This window comes from Sorex fumeus, unplaced genomic scaffold (genome assembly GCF_029834395.1).
Source record: "Sorex fumeus unplaced genomic scaffold, SorFum_2.1 ptg000098l, whole genome shotgun sequence".
Classification (NCBI taxonomy): domain Eukaryota; kingdom Metazoa; phylum Chordata; class Mammalia; order Eulipotyphla; family Soricidae; genus Sorex; species Sorex fumeus.
In genome coordinates, this window is record NW_026606155.1 from 86,694,610 (window position 1) to 86,718,144 (window position 23,535).

Here is a 23,535-nt window from a genome sequence, read left to right on the forward strand (position 1 = left end):
TTTTCAAGTGTGAGGCAGCAGAGTCTGAACTATTTATAGAATCATTTCCCCCTGAAGGCTGCACTCAATGGGAGCCCAGAATCAAATGGTGACCAGATGTGCCAGGAATCCCCCAGTTTGTAACTAGAGTTGGAAAAAGCAACCAAGTTTAGATGAATTCAGTCATAAGTTCATTTTCTGTATACAAATGACCCCTTACGTCTGGTCCTCAGGAACAGGAGAAGTAGAAAGAATTGTGTTCAAACTGTCTTTTTTTCCACTTCTTCTTCCAAGTGGGAGATTATTTCTTGCTCAACTAGTTACTACAGATGTGCAATTAGACTAGATCCAAGTGCTTTCTGTGGGTGTGTCCTAAATGGATGTAGGAGGAAGAATTAATATTAGTTACATGCTATTTGTAGAGACAGTGTTTCTGCCAGATGAGATCTCAGAGCAATGGAAACCCTTAAATATATGGGAGGGGGGTGTGTCTTTACTGTTTCTCCTCTAATAATCTAACCCCATCTTGTTTGTGGTGATGTGGCTTAAAGCTCAAACTTGTAGTGGTTTCTGGTTGATAGTACTTTTCCCTTTCTCCCTTATCAGAGATTTAAAAAAAATAGAAGCAATTTCCTCTTCCATAAACATTTGGAAATATTCCCAGGGGGGGTTTAGAGCTTTAATTTGGAAAAGCTGCCTTAATTTTGGAAAATATTCTCACAGCCAGCTCATTTGAATAGGATGGTGAAAAGAAAAAGAATTTTTTTGGTTTTGGGGTCATAGTGCTTGGGAATCTCTCCCTGGGATGCTCGAGGGACCAGGTGGTGTGGGGACTGAACCCAGGCCTCCTCATGCAACTTACTCTTTCAGCTATACCCCCAGTTCCAAGAAAATAGTGTCTATAAATAACTACTCTGAAAAAATTTTTTTCACTTTATTATTATTTTTTGTTTTAGGGCCATACCCAGCAGTGCTCAGGATTATTCCTGGCCCTGAATTCAAGAATCATTTTATGCAGAGCTTGAGGGACCACATGGGATGCCAGGGAACAAACTTGGATTGGCTGTATGCTCTACCCATTGTGCTATCTCTTGGGCCCCTAATTTTTTTTTTTTGTTTGCAAAGTATTTACAATTTTTATTTTATGCTTTTTTTTCCCCCTTTATTTTATTTTATTTTTTTTAAAGTTGTAGATTTACAATTTTTTGTGCTTTGGTTTCAATTATACAATGATCAGATACCCATCCCTCCACCAGTGCCCATTTTCCACCACCATGGATAATATCCCTCCCACCCCCATCCCCCCATCCCCCCTGTCTCTGTGGCAGGGCAATCCCCTGTGTTCTCTCTCTCCTTTTGGGTGTTGTGGTCTGCAAAAGAGGCTTTGAGTGGCAAACATGTTCAGTCCATAGTCTACTTTCGACATGCATCTCCCCTCCTGGGAGGATCCTCCAAACATCCTTTATTTGGTGCTCCCTTCTCTATCTGAACTGCCCTTTCCTCTAGGATACCCGGCTGGCCTCTAAGTTATGGAGTAATCCTCCTGGTGCTGATCTCAGCTATTCTTGGGTATTAATCTCATACTTTATTACTTTATATCCCCCAGATGAATGCAATCTTTCTATGTCTATCCCTCTCTTTCTGACTCATTTCGCTTAGCATGATACTTTCCATATTGTACCACTTGTATGTAAATTTCATGACTTCATCTTTTCTAAGAGCTACATAGTACTCCATTGTGTAGATGTACCAAAGTTTCTTTAACCAGTCATCTGTTCTTGGGCATTCAGGTTTCTTCCAGTTTCTGGCTATTGTAAAGAGTGCTGCAATGAACAAACAAGTTTGGGCCCCTAATTTTTAAAAAGAAACTACTCTGTACATCAGGGGATGTAGCTCAGTGGTTGGGTGTCTGTTTGCCACTTGAGGTCACTGGTTCCATGCAGGCACCTTTCCTTAATTATTAAGTGCAACAGGGATCCCAAATATGTGTCTCTGAACATTGAAATAACCAGGGGTGCAGATGGGAAAAAATTAAGTGTTCTGTTCCAGGTTCTGAAATGAAGACTTACTGTTGTGAAGAACCCTAGAATGTGGGTTACCATTAGCTCTATTGCATAATATGAAAACTGAGACTCAGCGAGGTTAGTGATGACTTGTCCAGGGCCAAATTCAGAGGTGGAGGACAAAACGAAACCCAGACCCACCAGCTCCAAAGCCTTTGCTCTTCCCATTATACCCTGCTTACGGCTGTGGAAGCTCACATTTCATATGTGTTTATTTTAAATATTTGAAGTACGGCATAAATTAGCTAACACTGAAAAAATTTTGGGCTACTGAACTTTGCATTTATTATATGAAAATACCCTGGAGCCTTTAATATGGAACTTGTGTTTTTAAGCTTCCTTATCAATGCCTCTGTTGTGGTATGGAGAACACCGTGTGTGTGTGTGTGTGTGTGTGTGTGTGTGTGTGTGTTGTGTTGTGTTGTATTTTGTGACCATTTGGTGGTCAGGAATTTTTCCCAGTTTGGTGCTTTGGGGACCATACAATGCTGTGGATTGCACCTGGGCCTCCTGTATGCTGAACATGCACTCCAGCCCATTGATCTCTCTCTGACCCATTTGTTTTTAGTTTTGTTTCTGAAGCAAGGGCTTGTTTCTTAGTATATTCTGAGTGTTTTGCTCTGAATCCCTGAATGGCTCTTTTTTTTTTTTTTAATTTTCCCTACTATACTCTGAAATGCAAGAAATCGCTCACACTTCATGGCAAATGGCATTGTCACTGCACCTCTTCTGACCTGGAGACCTGGTTTTGAAGTAGACTGTAAAGGTGATGAAATGGTGGGCCGCAGAGAGAGGGGGAAGGTGTTTGCCTTGCAGACAGCTGACAGCTGTACATGGTCCCCTGAGCCCCATGTGCATGGATACCCTCCCCCCCAAATAATAAAAATAATAAATAAAAGTGGTGAAATGTAGCCACAAGTGCCCAAGGAGGAGGTTAGAGTCTGTGTACTAACTTCATCAGCCAATTGTGCTGCTTTTTCTTTCTGGCATAACTCAGCATTTCCTTGTCCCTCTTTTTCTGAGTAGTCCCTTCTCTGTGAAGTAGCCTAGGCTATCCAGTTTCTTCTTGGGGAGGGGAAAAATGTATGCAGGCCCTCCATATTTCATACAGAAGAATTTTTTGGGAGGGTAGTCACAGCTGGCATTGCTCAGGGGTTACTCCTAGCTCTGCACTCAGAAATACTTCTGACAGTGCTTGGGGGAGCATCATGGGATACTGGGGATCCAACCCAGATTGTCCACATGCAAGGCAAACACTCTACCTGCTGTGCTATCACTTTGGCCTCGATTTTAATTTTTTAAGGAGAATTTTAATAGAAGTTTTTTAATTGTATTAAATCTTACCTTGTTTCTTAGGTCTTTTCTAAATTCCACCCCCTTTAGTTTCCAGTTATTTATTTTTCAGCAAAGATGTCTCATTTGCTTAGTATCTTTTCCATACAAGCATTTATATGCCAGAGAAAGCAAGTGACTCTCTTCAACATTTTCCCACTCTGTTAGGAGCTTTAGGGATTATTAATTATCCTTCATTGAAAGTCAGCCCCAGGTTTCTGAGGGAACTGTCCAGGTTTGTGTCAGGGCATTCCTTGGCTGTTACCGGTGGATAATGATTAAAGAGAGTCTTTGTCACTATCGGTCTCTCTTATGTCATCTTATTTCTTACCTGTTTGGGGGGGGGGGGGGCTTGGGGAGGCAACCACACTAGTGGTTGCTCAGACATGGTGTTGGGCTTGAACTCAGGTCAGCTGTGTACAAGGCAAGTGCCCTACGCACTATACTATCTCTCTGGCCCTTGACATCGTGCCTTTTATGTATACTTCAGGCAGTGACTGTGACAACACTGAGGAGTCTCTCCGGCCCAAGTGTTGTTTATTTGGTTGAAGCTACTTGCTATGAGGGGCAGAGCTACGAGAGAGAAGAGACTCCAGATCAGATCTTGAGAATCTAAATATTCTTTTCTGCAAAATGTCTTCAGAGCGAGAAGAAAGTGCCTTGCCAGTGGGCTGCATGAGGCATATGCTTTCCAACCCAATACAAACTAATCTTTTTAGATGTTGGATTGTTGAGAAGGAAATGGGCTTGAACCAACTTTGAAACCGGAACAGCCTTGGGGGCTCAGCTCATTTGCTTCTCCAGCTTTAAGATGGGTCCCTAGAGAGTCATTGAGACTAAACAATATTAAAGACAGGAAACTCGCTCCTAGTAACATGGTTGCAGGAAAACTTTTTCCATTTTGAAATGGGAGTTAAAAACAGAAACTCCATCCTCCAGGCTGGTTTTCTTCTTATATAAAAGAATTAGCAACCCAGATAACTTAAAGCAGCTTTGTCCTATTTGCCACTCAGAGCACTGCCAAACAGAATCCATAACCAAAAGGTGGTAAAGCGCCTTAGAGAAATGGTCCAAAATGGGAAATAACGCCAAGTGCATGGCTAAAATCGCATCTGTAGAAATCAGTGCAGGGAGGATTTAAGGAAGTCATACAGCAGCATTTTTGTTTTTCCTTTTTGGGTCACAACCGGCAATGCTCAGGGGTTACTCCTGGCTCTGCACTCAGGAATTACTCCTGACTGTGCTCGGGGGACCTTATAGGACGCTGGGAATTGAACCCGGGTCGGCCATGTGCAAAGCAAGCAACCTACCCTCTGTACTATTGCTCCAGTCCCAAGGGCAGCATTTCTAACCATGTGCTCCACCCGCTGCCCCACCCCTATGGGCCTTTGGATATTCTTGGAAATATGAAGTCACATAAATAGGGGCAGGGTGGAGGGGGTGGGGGTGCACAGCTTAAGACTGGCAGGCCAACCAGTAGAATTGGGATGGGGCACAGAAAGGAAACAGCGTTGGAAGGGGGTCACGGTCAGAAAAGGGTTGAGAAACACTGAGATAAAGAACAGCTGTAATTTAATTTTACTCAGCACACATTCACTGTGCACATACTAGATCCAGTCAGTATATAGTGTGGTCTTGTACTCAGTCAGCGTTAACAGAATATGTACTGGGAGCTGTGCATAGGTGCCATGTCCCAGCTGCAGCCTTAGATGTATGATGTTCTTTCTATTTCCTCTCAGTTCTCCAAGGGCTGCTCAGTTTTGCTTGTGACCCTCAGTGCAGTGCAATGTTCAGGGGTTACTCCTGGCTCTGCACTCAGGAATTACTCCTGGCAATGCTTGGGGGACCATATGGGATGCCAGGGAACTGAATTTTGAGGTCCAGTTCCAGGGAGAGTGGCTCTTTTGTGTGGTTTGCTAGTTGGGTTAGTAAAAGTGGAGAGGGTGCATTTTGGAAGATGGGGCCAGAGGAAGCTTAAGGCTGGGAGGAAACTCCCTTCTTCCCCCCATGCTGTGGCATTTTTATCATTTTATCATATCATTCTGTGTAAATATTTGAGGCTTCTGAAGTCTTCTGTGACCATAGCTGGCCTCATGCAGTGGACGAGCCGGATTCATGCAAGAGCCTTAGGTTTGATCCCTGGTGTTGGTGGCTCCCCAAGCACAGCTGGGAGTAGCCTCTGAGTACAGCCAAGTGTGGCTCTCCCCCACCCCCAAGATCCTGCCTTCCAAATATCAGGATCTCTTCTCTGATAGCTCAAAGTTGTCTGCAGTCACTGAGCTGCAGATAAAGATGTGGGAGTAGCCATTGTTTCCAAGTCCATCCTCATCCGGCGAAGTGACTGCCCAGCATTTAAAGAGCCAGCACCCCAGCTTTCCGCTGCCTCCCTTTCCTCCTGATTCTTTTCCCCTTCTTTCTTCTTTTAGAGTTAGATATATTAGCATTTTATATAGGTGGGAAAAGCACAGAGGAAGATCAGAAAAGACCTAAAAATACCTTAGACTTTATACCTCAGGTCAGTTCTTGGCATACAGAGTCTACAACAATAAAAACAAATAGGAAAAAATGAAGGATAATTACAAAGAGTAGCAAATCCTAAAAAAAAATCATAGAATCTGATTTCCAGAATTATTCAATTCAAATATCCTGTTTTCAAAAAACATGAACAAATGGCCTATTTAACCTTTCTAGGGGGCTTTGGTTCGCACCTGGTAGTGCTGGGGTTACTTTCAGCATGGTGCTCAGGGATTCTCAGTGTGCTTAGAGGACCATCTGGTGCTAGGCATTTGACCTTGAGTGTCAACCCTCAAGTAAGTGCCAGTCCTCTGAGTCATTTCCTGACCTCTGTGTGGCCCATTTATTTACTTGTGATTTGGGGGCTCCTCTTAATGGTGCTCAGGAACTACTCCTGGTTCTATGTATTGGAGTCTCTCCTGGTAGTGCTCAGGGGATCATGTGGTGCCAGTGCATAAGACTCATTTATGTATTTATTTATTTATAATTTGCTCGAGCAGGCCCAGTAACGTCTCCATTGGAGACTTCGTTGTTACTGTGTCTCGCATATCGAATACTCTCGGTAGCTTGCCGGGCTCTCCGAGAGGGGCGGAGGAATCGAACTCGGGTCGGCCGTGTTGGCCGCTTGTAAGGCGAACGCCCTACCCGCTGTGCTATCGCTCCAGCCATTTATAATTTATTTATAATATTTATTTATTTTTTAAATTTTATTGAATCACCATGAGATACAGTTACAAGCTTTCATGTTTGAGTTATAGTCACACAATGATCAAACACCCATTCTGCTACCAGTGCACATTCCCCACCACCAATCTCCCCAGTATACTCCCACTTTTCCACCCTCCCACTGCCTCCATGGGAGTTTCCCCCATACTCTTTCTCTCTCTCTCTCTGCGCTTTTGTGCATTATTGTTTGCAATACAGATAATGAGACACTATCATATTTGGTCCTTTATCTACTTTCAGCACACATCTCTCATCCCGATCTCTCGAACCATCATTTTCTTTTTTTTTTTTTTTTAATTTTTGGGTCACACCCGGCGTTGCACACAGGAATTACTGGCTCGTGCACTCAGGAATTACTCCTGGCCATGCTCGGGGGACCATATGGGATGCTGGGAATTGAACCCGGGTCAGCTCTGTGCAAGGCAAATGCCATACCTGCTGTGCTATCGCTCCAGCCCCCAACCATCATTTTCTTAATGATCCCTTCTCTATTCCAGCTGCCTTCCCTCGCCCCCCCCCCACTCATGAGGGAGACTTCCAACTATGGAGCAATCTTCCTGGCCCTTGTGTCTACTGTCCTTGGGTGTTAGTCTCATGTTATGCTATTCTGTACTCCACAAATGAGTGCAGTCCTTCTATATCTGTTCCTCTCTTTCTGACTCATTTCACTCAGCATGATGCTTTCCATGTCTATCCACTTATAAGCAAATTTCATGACTTCATCTCTCCTAACAGCTGCATAGTATTCCATTGTGTAGATATACCAAAGTTTCTTTAACCAGCCGTCTGTTCTTGGGCACTCGGGTTGTTTCCATATTTTGGCTATTGTGAACAGTGCTGCAATGAACATATAGGTGCAGATGTCATTTCTACTGTGCTTTTTTGCACCCTCGGGATATATTCCCAGAAGTGGTATTGCAGGGTCATATGGAAGCTCAATTTCTAGTTTTTGAAGGACTGTCCATATTGTTTTCCAGAAAGGCTGGACTAGTGGGCATTCCTACCAACAGTGAAAGAGTGTCCCTTTTTCCCCATATCCACCCAGCACTGGTTGCTTTTGTTCTTTTGATTGTGTGCTAGTCTCTGTGGTATAAGATGATATCTCATTGTTGTTTTGATTTGCATCTCCCTGATGATTAGTGATGTGGGGCATAATTTCATGTGCCTTTTGGCCATTTGTATTTCTTTTTTGACGAAGCTTCTGTTCATTTCTTCTCCCTATTTTTGGATGGGGTTGGAGGTTTTTTTCTTGTACAGTTCTACTGATGTCTTGTATATCCTGGATATTAACCCCTTCTCAGATGGATACTGAGTAAATATTCTTTCCCATTCTGTGGGTTCTCTCTGTATTTTAGTCACTGTTTCTTTTGAAGTGCAGAAGCTTCTTAGTTTGATGTAGTCCCATTTGTATTTGTTTGTTTGTTTGCACTTGCTTGGTCAGTGGTGTTTCACCCTTAAAGATGCTTGTAGCTTTAATGTCATGGAGGGTTCTTCCTACATATTCCTCTATGTACCTTATAGATTCAGGTCTGATATTTAGGTCTTTAATCCACTTTGATCTTATTTTTGTGACTGGCATTCATTTTTTTTTTCTAGTTTTCCCAGCACCACTTGTTGAAGAGACTTTCCTTGTTCCACTTCACATTTCTTGCTCCTTTGTCAAAGATTAAGTAGTCATATATTTGGGAGTCTGTGACAGAATATTCAACTCTGTTCCATTGGTTTGAGGGTCTGTTTCTAGCCCAATACCATGCTGTGTTAATTATTTCTGCTTTGTAGTATAGTTTGAAGTTGAGGAAGGTGATGCCACCCATCCTCTTTTTCCCAAGGATTGCTTTAGCTATTCATGGCGGATTGTTGTTCCATGTGAATTTCAGGAGTTTTTTGTCTATTTCTTTGAAAAATGTCATGGGTATCCTGAGAGGGACAGCATTAAATTTGTATAGTGCTTTGGGCAGTATTTCCATTTTGATAATGTTAATCCTCCCTATCCAGGAACAGGGGATGTGTCTCCATTTCCTAGTACCTAAGACCCATTTAAAGGAAAAAGCAATTAAGAGAAACTGTTCCCTGAAAAAAGTTCTGATGGCAACTACACTAGACAGAACTTTAAACCAGCAGCCCTAAGGATGTTCAAAAGACTAAAGGAAAACCTAGAGAATGTCAGAAAGATGGTGGATAAGCAAAATGTTGCTATTTTTCAATTGCAGCATTTGTATGATACATTATTGTTTTGGTTCTGTTGTAGGTAGTTTATGACTTCAGTTTTGCTTTTCTCTGTGACTTAAGGGTTATTAATAAATTGTGTTCCCTTATTTTTTGCTTGGTTATCCTTGTCCTAATATTTCACCATAGAGCAGAAATTCCTATATCATGTTCCTTGAGACTTTGCTAGCAACACTGCCATGGACATAAAGTGAAAGGAAGGAAGACCTAATCCTTAGCATAACCCCAAATTTTATTTTATTTGAAGAATATTTATTTGTCTTTTTAAAAAAGTATATTGTTTCATAATACTATAGAAGAAGATAAAAAGAAAAGGAATATTTTCCTTGGTATATAAAAATATTATATAACAGGGGCCAGAGAGATAGTATAGCAGGTAGGGCACTTACCTTGCATGCAGTCAACCCAGGTTCAATGTCCCACTCCCCAGATGGTTCTCTGAGCATTGTCAGGAATGATCCCTGAATTCAGAGTCTAGAGTAAGTCTTGATCACCCCCACACAAAAAATGAAGACATACAATTGGTCAAAAACTATATGGAAAAAAAGCTCTACATCACATATTATTGGGAAAATGTAAATTAAAACAACAATGAGATATTATTTTACACTAGTGAGATGGTATAAGATGCCACAAAACACACACAAAAAAAATGACCAGTATAGGCATGGATCTGGAGAAAGGGACAATCTTTATTCACTGCTAGTGAGAATGTTGACTGGTCCGGCCTTCTGGGGGGAAAAAAATATGGACACGTCTCAAAAAAACTAGAAATTGAGCTCCCAATGACCCACTAATTCTACGTATTAATATCCCAAGGGCCCTAAAATGCTACTCATTGCACACTATTCATAGTAGCCTGTTGTATAACATTGGATTCTTCTTGCTTCTCCCGCAGGGAGCTTAGGTTTATTGAGCTACTCCCACAACAGTGCTCCTGAGGCACACCCAATTCCATCAGACACTAATAATCCTATATTGATTTTCTCTGTCCTTTATGTCACCTTCATGGTTTAGCAATGTCCTTTTTGTATAGACACAGGAAGACAGTTAATGCTATGCTTTTGTACCATGGGAGTTAATTGACTCCAAATAATATTTATTCCTGGACATCCATCATATTTACTTGACTTAAACCTCAGTTGCCTTTACTTCCTAACTCCTCCAAAAGGAGGGTTGCGATGGAGGGACTGGACAAGAACTAGGAGGACTCTGAGGAAAGGAGGATGCTAGAACTATGATGACTGGGACTACGACCAAAACTACAACTATGATTGTGCTGTAAGGGGAGAGATAAGACTACACTGGGGAGGAAAGAGAAATAAACTGACTACCAACCAGCCTGGGATCCTGTTTCTCCATTCCCCTGGTTCTTCGTCCATCCATCACTGTGGGCCAGACAGGGGAACCATTGTGTACCACCGAACGCTATAGTCCCACGTGCCCACGCTTTCTTTTGAAAACTCATAGTAGCAAAAATTTGGAAGCAACCCATGTGTTCAAGAACAGATAACTGGATTTAAAAAAACTATCACACACACACACACACACACACACACATACACACACACACTGGAATACTACTCAGCTGTTAGATGAAATCATGCAATTTGCTGTGGTGTGAATGGATCTGGAGAGTTGTCATTCTGAGTGAGGCTAAAAGGAGAGGGACAGGTACAGAATGATATGTGGGACTTAACCATAGTGGAGGGAATAAAAAATGCCCGAAGGCAACATAAAATGAACACAAATTTTCAGTAGAAAACTTACTGTGTGTGGGGGAGGGGAGGAGGGAGAGGGCGAGTCGGGTGTGATGAAGAAGAGATAGGATTGAGATAACACTGGGACAATGGTGGAGGAAGTGGGCACTGTTGGAGGGTGTGGTTCTGTAATGTTTTGTGCATGAGATCTTAAAGTTTTGTAAACTGTGGTTCCTAACAAAAATTCTAGGGTTGGGGAGAGAGCTCAAAGGGCTGGAGTATATGCCTTGCATGGAGAGGCCCCCAAGTTCAATGTCAGGACACACGTGGTTCCCCAGGTTCTATCATATGTAGCTCTGGTGACACCTAGCACTGCATTCCTGGGCTGAGCACTATTGGGAGTAAGTCCCAGGTTTCCTGAGCCCAGATTGAGAGCCCTCCCTTCCCATTTCTAAATCTGTTACAGGAAAAAGGATCATAGTTACATGTCCTCTGATTTTCTTGTTATAGGTGTTCCAGGACTTGGGGACTGAAGTTTTGTCTGGAGCTGCCAGAGGCTACAACATATGCCTTTTTGCCTACGGACAGACAGGTTCTGGGAAAACATACACCATGCTGGGAACCCCAGTGAGTATCAGGATTGGGATGCAGTGTCTTGTTTTGTTTTTGTTTTGTGGGCATATACAGCAGTACTCAGGGCTTACTCCTATCCTACACTCAGGGACCACTCCTGGTAGGGCTTGGAGACCCATATAGGGTGATGGAGATTGAACCAGGTCGGCTGCATACAAGACAAGCCCTGTACCCTCAGAATTATCATTCCGGCTCTGGGATGCAGTATCTTATGCCATCACTAGCCTAATTCTTGCCATTCAGAAGGAGAATGTGAGTTCCATTGTTGCATTAGTAGACCTGCTTTTTCAGTAGCACTGTAGCACTGTCCTCCCATTGTTCATCAAGTTGCTGTTGTGAGACTTGTGTTTGGCATATCAAATACGTCACGTGGAGCTTTCCAGGCTTTGCCATGTGGGCGAGATTCTCTCGGTAACTCGCCAGGCTCTCTGAGAGGGGTGGAGGAATCGAACTCAGGTCGACCAAGTTGGCAGCGTGCAAGGCAAACACCCTATCGTGTGCTATCGCTCCAGCCCGCTTTTTAGTAAGAATGGCTTTCTCAGCACTTTAGCTGTAAACAAAAAAAATTTAGGTCTACGTTATTAAACCCTGATGAATTTTACAATTTTTAACTCCCTTTAATGAAATAGACCTTATGAATCCTGATTTGCTGAATATTAATTTCTCATATAGTTTCTAAGTTCATCAACTGAAGCTTTTTAGTACAGTTGGAAAAGAGAAGAACCCTCACTGAATAGTGAGTGTTTGCAAGTAATATACAGAAATGGAGCTACTTCTGTTAAACTTGAATTTTAGAGGTAGAGGTAGAAGCTTTCAAAAGTTTCATGACTTTAGTAAGTATTCCTTTATGAAGAAAATTAGAGGGGTAGAGTTTCTTAAGAATATCTCTTTATGGAGCTGGAGAGAGAGCACAGCAGTTAAGACACTTGCCTTGCATGCAGTAGACTGGCATAATTTTTGGTACCACGTATGGTTCCCGGAGCACTGCCAGGAGTGATTCTTGAACACAGAGTCAAGAGTAATTCCTGAGTACTACCAGATATGGCCCCCCACAAATTAAAAATTCTTTTGGGATTCAAAATAATGGTGGTGGGAAGGTATGATGGTGGTGGAATTGGTGTTAAAATGTTGAATGTAAACAATTATTGTGAACAACTTTATGAAATTAAAATTAAAATTAAAAAAAATAATCTGGAGCTCATGTTTGCTTCACTCAGCTTAATCAGTGGCTGAATGAATAGCAGAACTCCTACATTAAAAAAAAGTCATTTGGGAAGGGCGCCGCATACCCAGCACTTCTCAGACCTTACTCTTTGCTCTGTGTTCAGGAATCACTCCTGATAGTTTGTAGGAGATCATATGCAGAGCCACAAATAGAGGCAGGGTCAGTCATATGTGAAGAAAGCACCTAAATCCCCATCCTGTTTTTGTGACCTCAAGAATACCACTTTGTACACTGGTGAAATGCACTGGTGGGGCAGGTGTTGAGTGACACTCCCAATGGACGTTCTCTGGGACACTGTTCTTCCTAAAACAGTGTTTTTTAGGAAGAACACTGTTCTCCCTCTTCTGTCAGTCCAGCTTATAGCTTACTTTAACCATGTGTGGTCTCTCATATTTGAAATATAAAAAGAAGAAAATGTTCACTAAACCAGGGAGACAAAGCTTCTATCCTAAGTAAAAATCCTTCCTTCCTTCCTTCCTTCCTTCCTTCCTTCCTTCCTTCCTTCCTTCCTTCCTTCCCCCTGAGTATAAATTCTAAGATGAATAAAGACACCACTTCTCATCAGTATATATTCAGAACCTCGGCGTACACCGGGCTGTCTGGGGATAGAGAGTTGAAGCTGGCCTCTGGTGGATTCACTCTGCTAAGTGGATCTATCTGAGAAGGCCTCCGCCTTCTGGGTCTGAAAGCAGGTACCTGAGTTTGCCAGCTGCTTCTCCCTTCCTTTGTGGGGTGGCTCTGCCTCTCCTCTAGCACAGTCCTCCCTGGAGTCCCCTGATTGCCTGGACACATGGTTGTTAGCAGACCCCCAGTGCCTAGGGTGACGGGGCTCAGAGAGCCGGTGCCCGTCACTGAGCCAAGGAGGCTTCCTGCGTACTGGGCAGAGTAGCTCCATGCTGAATGTAACATTTCCCTTCCTTCTGTTCTCCAGGCCTCTGTTGGATTGACACCTCGGATTTGTGAGGTACTGAGTCTCTTCTCACGGGATCCTGTCAAAGTAGGTCTCCTTTTGTTCAGACCCTCCAATAAGACCCCAACCCTCTGGTTTGTGCAGGGCCTCTTCAGCACAGAGGAAGACTGCCCCCCACAGCGGTCCTCCTGCAGGATAAAAGTAAGGTAAGAACCTATTGGACCTTGTGTGTTTCTGTTCCCAACTATGACATGTTAAGATGTCTTCTTGTTGCTTTCAAAGTTTTCTATGTTCTGAAAGCAGAAAAATCTTACAGGCGTTGGAGATATAGCACAGCAGGTAGGTCTCTGCCTTGCATGCAGCTGACCTAGGTTTGATATCCGTTATCCTATATGATCCCCACCAAGCATCCCCAGAGTAATTTTTGAATGTAGAGTCAGGAGTAACCCCTGAGAATCTCTGGGTATGACCCAGAAAAGTGCCCTTACCTGTTGTACTATCACTGCAGCCCCAATATTCGTTTTTTTGATTTTTATTTATTAATTTTTGCTTTTTGGGTCACACCCAATGATGCTCAGGGGTTACTCCTGCCTCTGCACTCAGGAATTACTCCTGGTGGTGTAATCATTTGGGATGCCAGGGATTAAACCTGGGTCGACTGAGTGCAAGGCAAATGCCCTACCCCTTGTACTATTACTCTGGCCCTGCAAATATTCTTTTTTTAAATTATTTTTTTAAAACTAAATAATTATGAACATTATTTTTTAAGTTTGCAAAATAGAAATCACAAGCTTATATTTTGTGTATATATTGTGTGTATAGTTTGTATATATTTTGTGTGCTTGTTTGTTTGTTTAAGAGAGAGAAAGATCTTATAGCTTATAGCCCATGAAATCTGGGAACTGCTATTCTGACACAGCCAAGTTCTGGGCCTTGAACTCCAGCCCTCTGAGCTATGAGCAGGGAGAGAAAGGATTGGAGAAGAAGGTGCATATTGTTCAGCTGAGAGTTGGAGACTTTTGGGAGTGGGGATCTGTTGCTGTCTACATATAGCCTTTGTGTTCTTGGTGCTTTGGTGAGGAAGAACATTTTGTGAGAACCATGCTTTATTTAACAAAGAATTATATCTGAGTTTTATCTGTTTTAAAAAAATTTTTTTTGGGGAGCACATGTTATGGTATATAGGGGTGCTATTCCCAGTTCTGTGCTATGGAGTCACTTCTGGTGGTGCTCAGGGGACTATGTGATGCAGGGACTTGAACTAGGTCTCAAATCCAGAGCAGGTACTCATTCCTTTGAGCAATCTCTTTAGCTTGAATTATTATTGTGTGAAGGAGGGTAGGTCGGGTCGTATCTGATAGTAATCTTTTTTTTTTTTGCTTTTGTGACTTTTTTTTGAGGGGGGTCACACTTGGAAATACTCAGGGGTTCCTCCTGGCTCTGCACTCAGGAATTACTCCTGGTGATGCTCGGGAGACGATATGGGATGCCAGGAATTGAACTGGGGTTGGCTGCCTATAAGGCAAAAGTTTTCCCTGCTGTACTATTGCTCTGGCCTGTATTCAACAGTATTTAGGACTTGTTCCTGGGATTATTTCTGGGGGTGTGGGGGAACTTTATGTGGTGCTGGGGATCAAACCAAGGTCACCTGTGTGCAACACTCTACACTAGCCCTTCCATTACTTCGTGGCTATGTAGGTTCACAGAACAACATGGTTCCAAGATCATCTTTTAAAACCGCTCCAAAAAATAAGATCAGGACCAGAGAAATAGTACAAGGTTAAGGCACTTACCTTGCTTATTGCTGACACTGATTTTATCCTCAGCACCTAGGAATGATCCCTGGGCACAGATCCAGGAGTGAGCCCTGAAGACTACTGAGTGTGACCCCCAAACCAAAAAAAATATCAATAAATGAATAAATCAGAATAAAATAAGATAAAGTAGAAAGCTAAGGGAGGGGCTGGGGACATAGCTCAGAGGACTGGAGTTCAAGGCCTGGAGCTCAGTACTTGATACTTCACAGTCCCTGGGGTACCACCAGGTGTTGCCCTGCAGGTTCCTGATCACCAATGTATTGATTCTGGTCACCCTCAGCAGTGCTGGACCTAAGTAGCATCACATCACTGGGCCCAGGCATTGAACCATTAGGTTCATTACACTGAGTATTTCCAGGAGTGGCTCCTGGGTCCCCTGAACATCTTTTGGAAGACCCTAAAATATAATGGAATAGGTGCCAGGGAGATATCACAAAGGGCTGAAGCACATACTCTATGTGTGGGTTTGATCCCCAGCACTGAATTGTTCCCTGGTTGAGCCAATGTGGCCCCACAGCAGCTTGCCAGGAACGAGCCTGCAAGCACTACTAGCTGTGCAACCCCCCCCCCCCCCCCAATTTAGGATTTTCTGGGGGCCAGTTCCATAGTATAGCAGGTAGGCCAAGTTAAATGCCCAGCATCCCTTATGGTCCCCCATGCACCACCAGGAATAATTCCTGACTCTAGAGCTAGGAGTAACCTCTGAGCACTCCCAGGTGTGGCCCAAAAAAGAAAAAAAATCTAGGACTTTCTGATTCTAGGCTTACTGCTTTCCCCATGTTTTTCAAAATCTAGTTGTGGTGGCTTTAAAAAAAAGAATTCAACTTGGAAAAGATGCTACCATTATTTGCAAATCTAATCATGTTCTTTTTTCTACATGTCTGTAGTTTTCTAGAAATCTATAATGAGCGGGTACGAGATCTGTTGAAGCAATCGGATCAAAAAAAATCCTATACTCTGCGGGTCAGGGAGCACCCGGAGATGGGACCCTATGTACAAGGTGAGCCGCTGTGGTTCCTAGAGGTCTGAGAACAAGCTGAGCCCCAGATGTTATTAATTTAGCTAGCAAATGTATGAGTACTTTCTCTGTGCCAGTTTCTGTAGTAGATATTGGATACATACCTACGAACAGGAAGGAAGTCCTGTCCTCATAGGCAAGCTGACAGTCTAGTAGGTGTGAGTCAGAAAGTAGAATCACAAATTGTGATAAAGGCTTATAAAAATAAATAGAAGCTGCAATGGGCCTGAACACTAGGAAGTAGGTGACCTGGGACAGTTACATATGTTGTATTTTTTTTTTGTGTGTGTGTAGTAGGGGGGTCGCCCTTGGCACAGCTCAGGATTCATGCTCCCCATATTGCTTGTGGAAACCTTTTGGTGCCGGGGGCCAAACCAGAGACTTCTGCATATAAAGGCGCATTTCAGCCCTTTGCACAATCTCCCCATCATATGAAAAATGGTGTGGCAAGAGAAGGAATGTTTTCTGTTGGAACAGAAGTATGAGCTTCTGCCCTAAGAGACTTGGTAGTCTTAAAGAGGCCAGTGCATCTAAAACATGGTGAGTGTGGGGCAGAATATCAGGCAACAAGGATATGTAGGAAGTCCTAGGTCCAGCAGGGACAACTGACTCCCAGGTAACTCAGTCTCCTTTTGAGGTGTTTTCTTTTTTCACTGATTATAGAGAGGGGGATTTGTGGACATTTGGAGTAAGGTCTGAGCTAACTTTCTCAGACTCTGATATTTGGTGATACTCTCAGTTTTATTTTATCATGTCAGGTTTTGCTATTAGGAAGGTTAGGATGTTTTGTGAGGAAATTCTTTTTAAATTGCACCAACGTGCAATATGGTTACAAAGTTTTTATGATTAAGTTTCAGTCATACAATGATTGAATACCCACCCCTCCACCAGTATTTTCTACCACCAATATCCCCAGTATCCCTCCCACCACCCCAACCCCAACCCACCCCCGCGTCCGTGGCAGGTACTTTCCTTCTTACTCTTTCTCCACTTTGGGGCATCATAGTTTGCAATATAGATACTGAGTGGCCATCATATTTGGTCCTTAGTCTACTTTCAGCACACATCTCCCATTCCAAGCGACTCCTCCAGCCATCATTGACTTAGTGGTCCCTTCTCCATCCTAACTGCCTTTTTCTCCAACACATGAGACATGCTTCCAAACCATGGAGTGATCCTCCTGGCTTGTCTCTACCGTCCTTGGGTGTTAGTCTCATGTTATTTTATATTGTGGAGGAAGTTTTTAACTGTCAGGTCACTCAGTAAGTAGAACAGTAGTACAGTGGGTAGGGTGCTTGTCTTGCAGGCTGCTGACCCAGGATCAATCCCCCGCTCTGCATATAGTTCCCTGAACCTTGTTAGGAGTGATTCCTGAGCCCAGAACCAGGAGAAAGGCCTGAGCTCTGCCCTCCCCACCACCTCCAAGTAAAGAATAAACATGAAATATTCTGCTCCTATTCCCATAGAAGTACACTAGTTTAAATCCTGGCAAGGAAAGAAACAAAAACCATCAAGAACTGTTCTCTTTTCTCACCAGAGCATGGCCAATAGAGGACTCCCTAGGGGTGCCAGTCACTGGTGCTGCTACTAGTGTCTGTTCCTAAATGTTCCCCCATCAATGGCAAATCCTGCAAATAGTCACCAAGATACTATGCTCTGCTGGGAGACACTTGGAATTTCTTCTGTAAAATCCTGTGAATAGGGATAGGATAGTGGAATCAGGTTCAGTGGGCTGGAGCACATGTTTTGCATGCAGGAGTCCCAAGTGTGCTTCCTTCAAGTGCAATAGCGCAGTGGGTAAGGCGTTTGCCTTGCACGCGGCCCACCAGGTCGGCCCAGGTTCGATTCCTCCGCCCCTCTTGGAGAGCCCGGCAAGCTACCAAGAGTATCTCGCCCACACGGCAAAGCCTGGCAAGCTACCCTTGATGTATTTGATATGCCAAACACAGTAACAACAAGTCTCACAATGGAGACGTTACTGGGCCTGCTTGAGTAAATCAATGAAAAACAGGAGGACAGTGCTACAGTGCTAAAAAAAAAAAGAGCAAGAAGAAGAAACTGTGAATATATATATCTGTGTAAAGTGATACTTTGAAGGCAGAGTGTGTGTTGATGTAATGTCACCACTTCAACTTTTAACATTTTTTTTATTTTTTAAAAGTTAACTTTACTGAGTTAATATAGCTTATAGCCATCTATGTATTATTGTTTTATACTTACAATGATACTTTACCACCCCATCACCAGAGTGTCCCTCTACCATTGTGTCAAGGCCCCTTCTCCTCCCCACTGCTCTGATCTTTTCAGTTTAGGTCCACTGCTTTGTTTGCAGTATCTCAGAGCTTGTTTCCATTGGGAGTTGTCTGATCCTTCTGTCTCATTATATTCTACATGTGAGTAAGATCAACTGCTATTTGTCTTTCATCCTCTGGACATTCACCTTATCCTGATACCCTCCAGTTCAATCCAGGTTGCAGCAAACAGCATAATTTCATCTTTCTTCTTAGCTGAGTAGTATTCCGTCGTGTCTGTACACCTCTTTCTTTGGGGGGGGGGTCACACCTGGCGATGCACAGAGGTTACTCCTGGCTTTGCACTCTCCTCCCATTTCTTCATAAATTAGCTCAAATAGAGAATCAGCCTGGGAAGTCAGATCTTGTGTCATTCCCATTACTGTTCTCTAGTATCATTACAGGGCTGGAGCGATAGCACAGCGGTAGGGCGTTTGCCTTGCACGCAGCTAACATGGCCGACCCGAGTTAGATTCCTCTGCCCCTCTCGGAGAGGCCATCAAGCTACCGAGAGTATCTCGCCTGCACGGCAGAGCCTGGCAAGCTCCCCGTGACGTATTCGATATGCCAAACACAGTAACAACAAAGTCTCCAGTGGAGACGTTACTGGGCCCGCTTGAGCAAATCGATGAACAACGGGAGGACAGATCAGACAGGACAGACAGTATCATTACAGCAAACTTTTTCTTTGTATAGGAGGAGCCACCCCTGTGGCACTCTGTCCTGGGACTTGTCTCAGCAATACTCACCCTGGTAATGGATCCTGAAGGATTGATGCTCAGCCTGGGGATGTGATGTTTCTCAGCCCCAATGGTGCAGGACCATATATGAAGACAGTATCCAGCAGGGCGGAACGGGATGGGGTGGAAAAAGGATGTGGGGATGTAGTACCAGGGATTGAATTTGGGGCCTCACATATGCAAGCCATGCACTGTGGCCCTTTCAGTTATCTCCCTCGCTCCATTAAAAAAAACTTCTAAGTTTTTAAATTTCAATTAAAAAAATTTCCCTTCTATTCTCCTTTTCTTGTCACTGTTGTTATTGCAGTGACAAGTGTACCAAGTGAATACGCACTTGGTACTCACACCCTTGGTTGTGATCCTCAGTAAACATTTGCAAAATTTTTATATCTGGCCACAGTGCTTGTGTTGCTGTTATTATTGTTTTTCTCTTTTAGTTTGTTTTTGATTTTGGACCATACCCAGCAAAATTAAGGGCTTACTTCTGGCTCTGTGCTCAGGGATCATAGTTGGCAGTGCTCAGAAGACCATATGGGGTGTTGGGGGATGAACCCAGGTCTGCCATATGAAAGGCAAGTGCCTTACCTGCTGTTCTATCACTCTGGCCCCTTTTTGTGCATTTAAGTCGCAATGTTCACACACCCTGCTTTGTCTCTGTCTCCTGGGATTCCAAAAAATAGTGCTACTGGGATTACACTCAGGGACTGTGCCAGGGATCAAATTGGCAATATGCATGCAAGGCAAGAGCTTTACCACCAGGTATTCCTAAACACTTAAGAAAAAAATGTTTTATTCACCTCTATTATCTGTCTGTCTGCTTATCTCTATCGATAACTACTTTTAACTCTACATCTGTTCTTGCATCCATCCCACTGTCTGCAGGCGTATATGTTATATGACTATGATTTCAAAGTGGAAAGTGGTTTATCATTTCTGGTTTGAAACCAATTTTACAGGAATTTATTGAATATCTACTGGAGGCCTATGTAATACAAGCTAATATGGGAATATAAAATAGAAATATGAAAATTCTATAAAAATGCTTTAAAAACTTACAGTTCCAGGTCAGAATTGTGAAATGAGAGGTTAATGAATTCTGAAATGAAGAGGACTGAGCCCAGAGCACACATAAGTTGCTGAACAAAAGGTCTAAAGCAGCAACTCTCAGTTACTAGTCTACAGGCTCGTGCTGGTTCACAGGTGTAGACTGTTTGAAGAGTGCTGGTCTATAATGATATCTAAGTGAGACAAGACAGGTGTTCTTACTTTTACATTTATCGAAACATAAAGAAATAGGTATGAAACAAGGGGTGTTTTGGGTGACTCTGAAGAAAAACTATTTTTCAGTTTCTATTTATTCTCAAACTGCAAATATAAGATTTTTTTCTTTTTTACCTTTTCAATTCTTGCACTCCACCCTCCCCCCCCGCACCCCGTCTTTCTGTACTGACCTCTACTACTTACTAAGAATCATAACAGGAGGAAACTTTTGCCATTAACTTTTACCATGTTGTTTCAAGTAGTTTGCTTTTTATTTTATTATTTATTTATTTTTCATTTTTTATAATTTTATTTATTGAATCACCGTGAGAGCAGTTACAAAGCTTCCAGGTCTAAGTCTCGGTCATACAATGAAACACCCGTACCTTCACCAGTGCCCATTCTCTACCCTCAACAACCCCAGTATATCCCCATGCCACACCCTCCCTCTACCTGTGGGGCAGATGATTTCCACATTACTCTCTCTCTCTCTATTTTGATTACATTCAATGTTTTGACACCAGACCCACCATTATTATTTGAGATTTTACCCCAACACTCAGATCTGCTGAAAAGGCAACAGTAGACAATTTGTGTTCTATTGCTGGTTATGAATAACATATGATGTTGCGTGGCTGCAGTAGTGGCCACACAATTTTGAAATTCTGAAATTTTAACACTTAAATCTGGAGGGATTTCTGCCCAAACCTGCTGGGTTTCAAGATTTGCTCCTGAGTCTCTGGGATCATGGCCGTTGAGCAGCTTGATCAGGAGCCAGAAAGGCCGTTCGTGGGTGATGACTTGAGATCTCGTTGGGGTGGGGAGGACAGGACTGGCTCCACCCCCATCCCGTGAGGCCCCGTGTGTCTCGTCACTGCGGGCTCAAACCTGACTGTCCAATGGCCTCTGGAGGATGATGGCCACCGAGCCGCCAGAGGGAAGCAGGTGGAGGGACAACACCCTTTCCCCCCTGGGGTGGCCTGGCGACAGTAACCTACTGCGTGGTCGGGACGCATTTCTGCCAAAAGCCGCTGGGTTTTGAGATTTGTTTCTGAGTCTCTGCGTTCATGGCCATTAAGCAGCTTGATCAGGAGCCAGAGAGGCCATTCGTGGGCGATGACTTGGGGTCTTGTTGGGGTGGGGAGGACAGGATCGGCTCCACCCCCATCCCGTGAGGCCCTGTGTGTCTCGTCAGTACGGGCCCAAACCTGACTGTCCAGTGGCCTCTGGAGGATGGCGGCCACTGGGCCGCCACGGGGAACAGGCCAAGGTGCAAAACCTATTCCCATCTGGGTTGGCCCAGCACTGGTAACCTACTGCGTGGTCCGGATGCATTTCTGCCAAAAGCCTTTAAGTTCCGAGATTCGTTTCTGAGTCTCTGGGATCATGGCCATTAAGCAGTTCAATCAGGAACCAGAGAGGCCATGCCTCCAATTATATAGCTGAGCCAGAGGTGGTTTGTGGGTGTGTTTCCCACATACCTAACTTTTGGCAGTTTACTTTCTTGGTAAACTTTGCCCCAAGTTTTTGGGGTTTGGCCAAAGGCATAGCAGCAATTTTAGGATATCTGGAAGTCTGAAGGCACCATCAGACTGCTGATGCACTCGCCTCACAGCTACAGATTGACCTGCTGGCGGCACCATACCCCCAGTAGTTTGCTTTTTAATAGGTATTCTGTGTTGGAATGATATATGCCTGAAATCCAGTCATGAATAGCTTTGTAATTTCATGGTGACTAATACATTTTTTAAATGTAGGGGTACTGCTATTTATTCAGCCACTTATTAAGCTGACTGAAGCGGGTATGAACTCCATATTATTTTGTTTTTTAATTTTTGATTCAATACCTGTGAGATAGACAAAGCTGTTCATAAGTGGGTTTCAGTCATACAATGATCCAGCACCCATCCCTCCACCAGTGTACATTTCCCACCACCAATGGCCCCTGTTTCCCTCCCACAATCCTCCAACACCCCACCCCCCACCCTCAGCCTACCTCTATGGGAGGCACTTTCCTTCTTGTTCTTTCTCTCCTATTCCTTTTGTGCATTGTGGTTTGCAATACAGGTACTATGAGGTCATCATGTTTGTTCAGGGCATTAAGTATTTTTATCGGGATGGTAAGGCTGGAGTAGCTTTTTAACTAGGTGGGAGCTTTGGGGTATGCATGTGATTGCTGAGGCTTCTGGAAGTATAGGGAGGTGGGTAGAGGTAGCCCATCCCAACCCCAAGAATGCCTGGAGATTTCAGTTACAAAATCCGCATATCAGAATTTTCAACAGATTATGTCTCAGTGAGATACATCTTGAAACGGCGGAGTCAGGCTAGATGTATGACAGCAATTTTGGATTGTGGAATCAAGGGGCTGCTGGGGGCTGGCCTGCCCCCTCTGTTTTATCCTGGTTGTTCAGTCTTATGTGGATCCGCGATTAACTGCAATTTTTGATCTCTTTCAAGAATTAGACTAAATACGTTTAAAAAAATGAGATGTTCTATCTTGTTACTCTCAAACTGTGGTGAAAGACCACTTTGGTTTTTTATTTCCAATTTTTTGCATACCAGTATTTTAATGAGATAAAAATAATACTAGAAAATAATGACTTGTTAATAAGCCCAAATTCTTCTCCTAGATTCAAAAGATGTAAAGTTATTGTTTTTTATCACTTAATCACTTAACTTCCCGTTAGTTGTCGATTTGCTCGAGTGGGCGCCAGTAACGTCTCCATTTGTCCTGTCGCGTGCTAGTGTAGCCCAGTGGTATCTGTTCGCTCTGGGAACATGAAGAGCCTCAAACCAATCGTTCATGATCTTGACGAAGAAGTCTGACCATCTGGTAGGTGGGCGGCCACGGGGTCTTTTGACATCCCATGGAATCCAGTAGGTAACAGCTCTAGTCCAACGGTCCAGTCCAGCGTAAATCTCATTACGTGACCAGCCCATCTGATTTTCGACGCCTTGGCAAATGAGACAGCGTCCCTGATTCTTGATCTTCGACGGATGTCAGAACTCCGGATTCTTTCTCTCATTTGAGTGAAACGTGATATTCCAAGCATAGTTCTTTCTATTCTTCTTTGGGAGACCTGAATAGCGTTCTCATCTTG

At 43.4% G+C, this 23,535-nt stretch overlaps 1 protein-coding gene across 1 annotated transcript in view; it reads left to right on the plus strand.

Annotated features, from left to right (window-relative positions):
• Nucleotides 1-23,535, plus strand: part of STARD9 (StAR related lipid transfer domain containing 9) — a 112,085-nt gene that overhangs the window by 29,819 nt on the left and 58,731 nt on the right. Inside the window, exons 4-7 of the mRNA XM_056133972.1 lie at nt 11,051-11,167; nt 13,330-13,362; nt 13,453-13,514; nt 16,013-16,125. Coding sequence (XP_055989947.1) covers nt 11,051-11,167; nt 13,330-13,362; nt 13,453-13,514; nt 16,013-16,125 — 325 coding nt within the window. The remainder of the gene's footprint in view (nt 1-11,050; nt 11,168-13,329; nt 13,363-13,452; nt 13,515-16,012; nt 16,126-23,535) is intronic.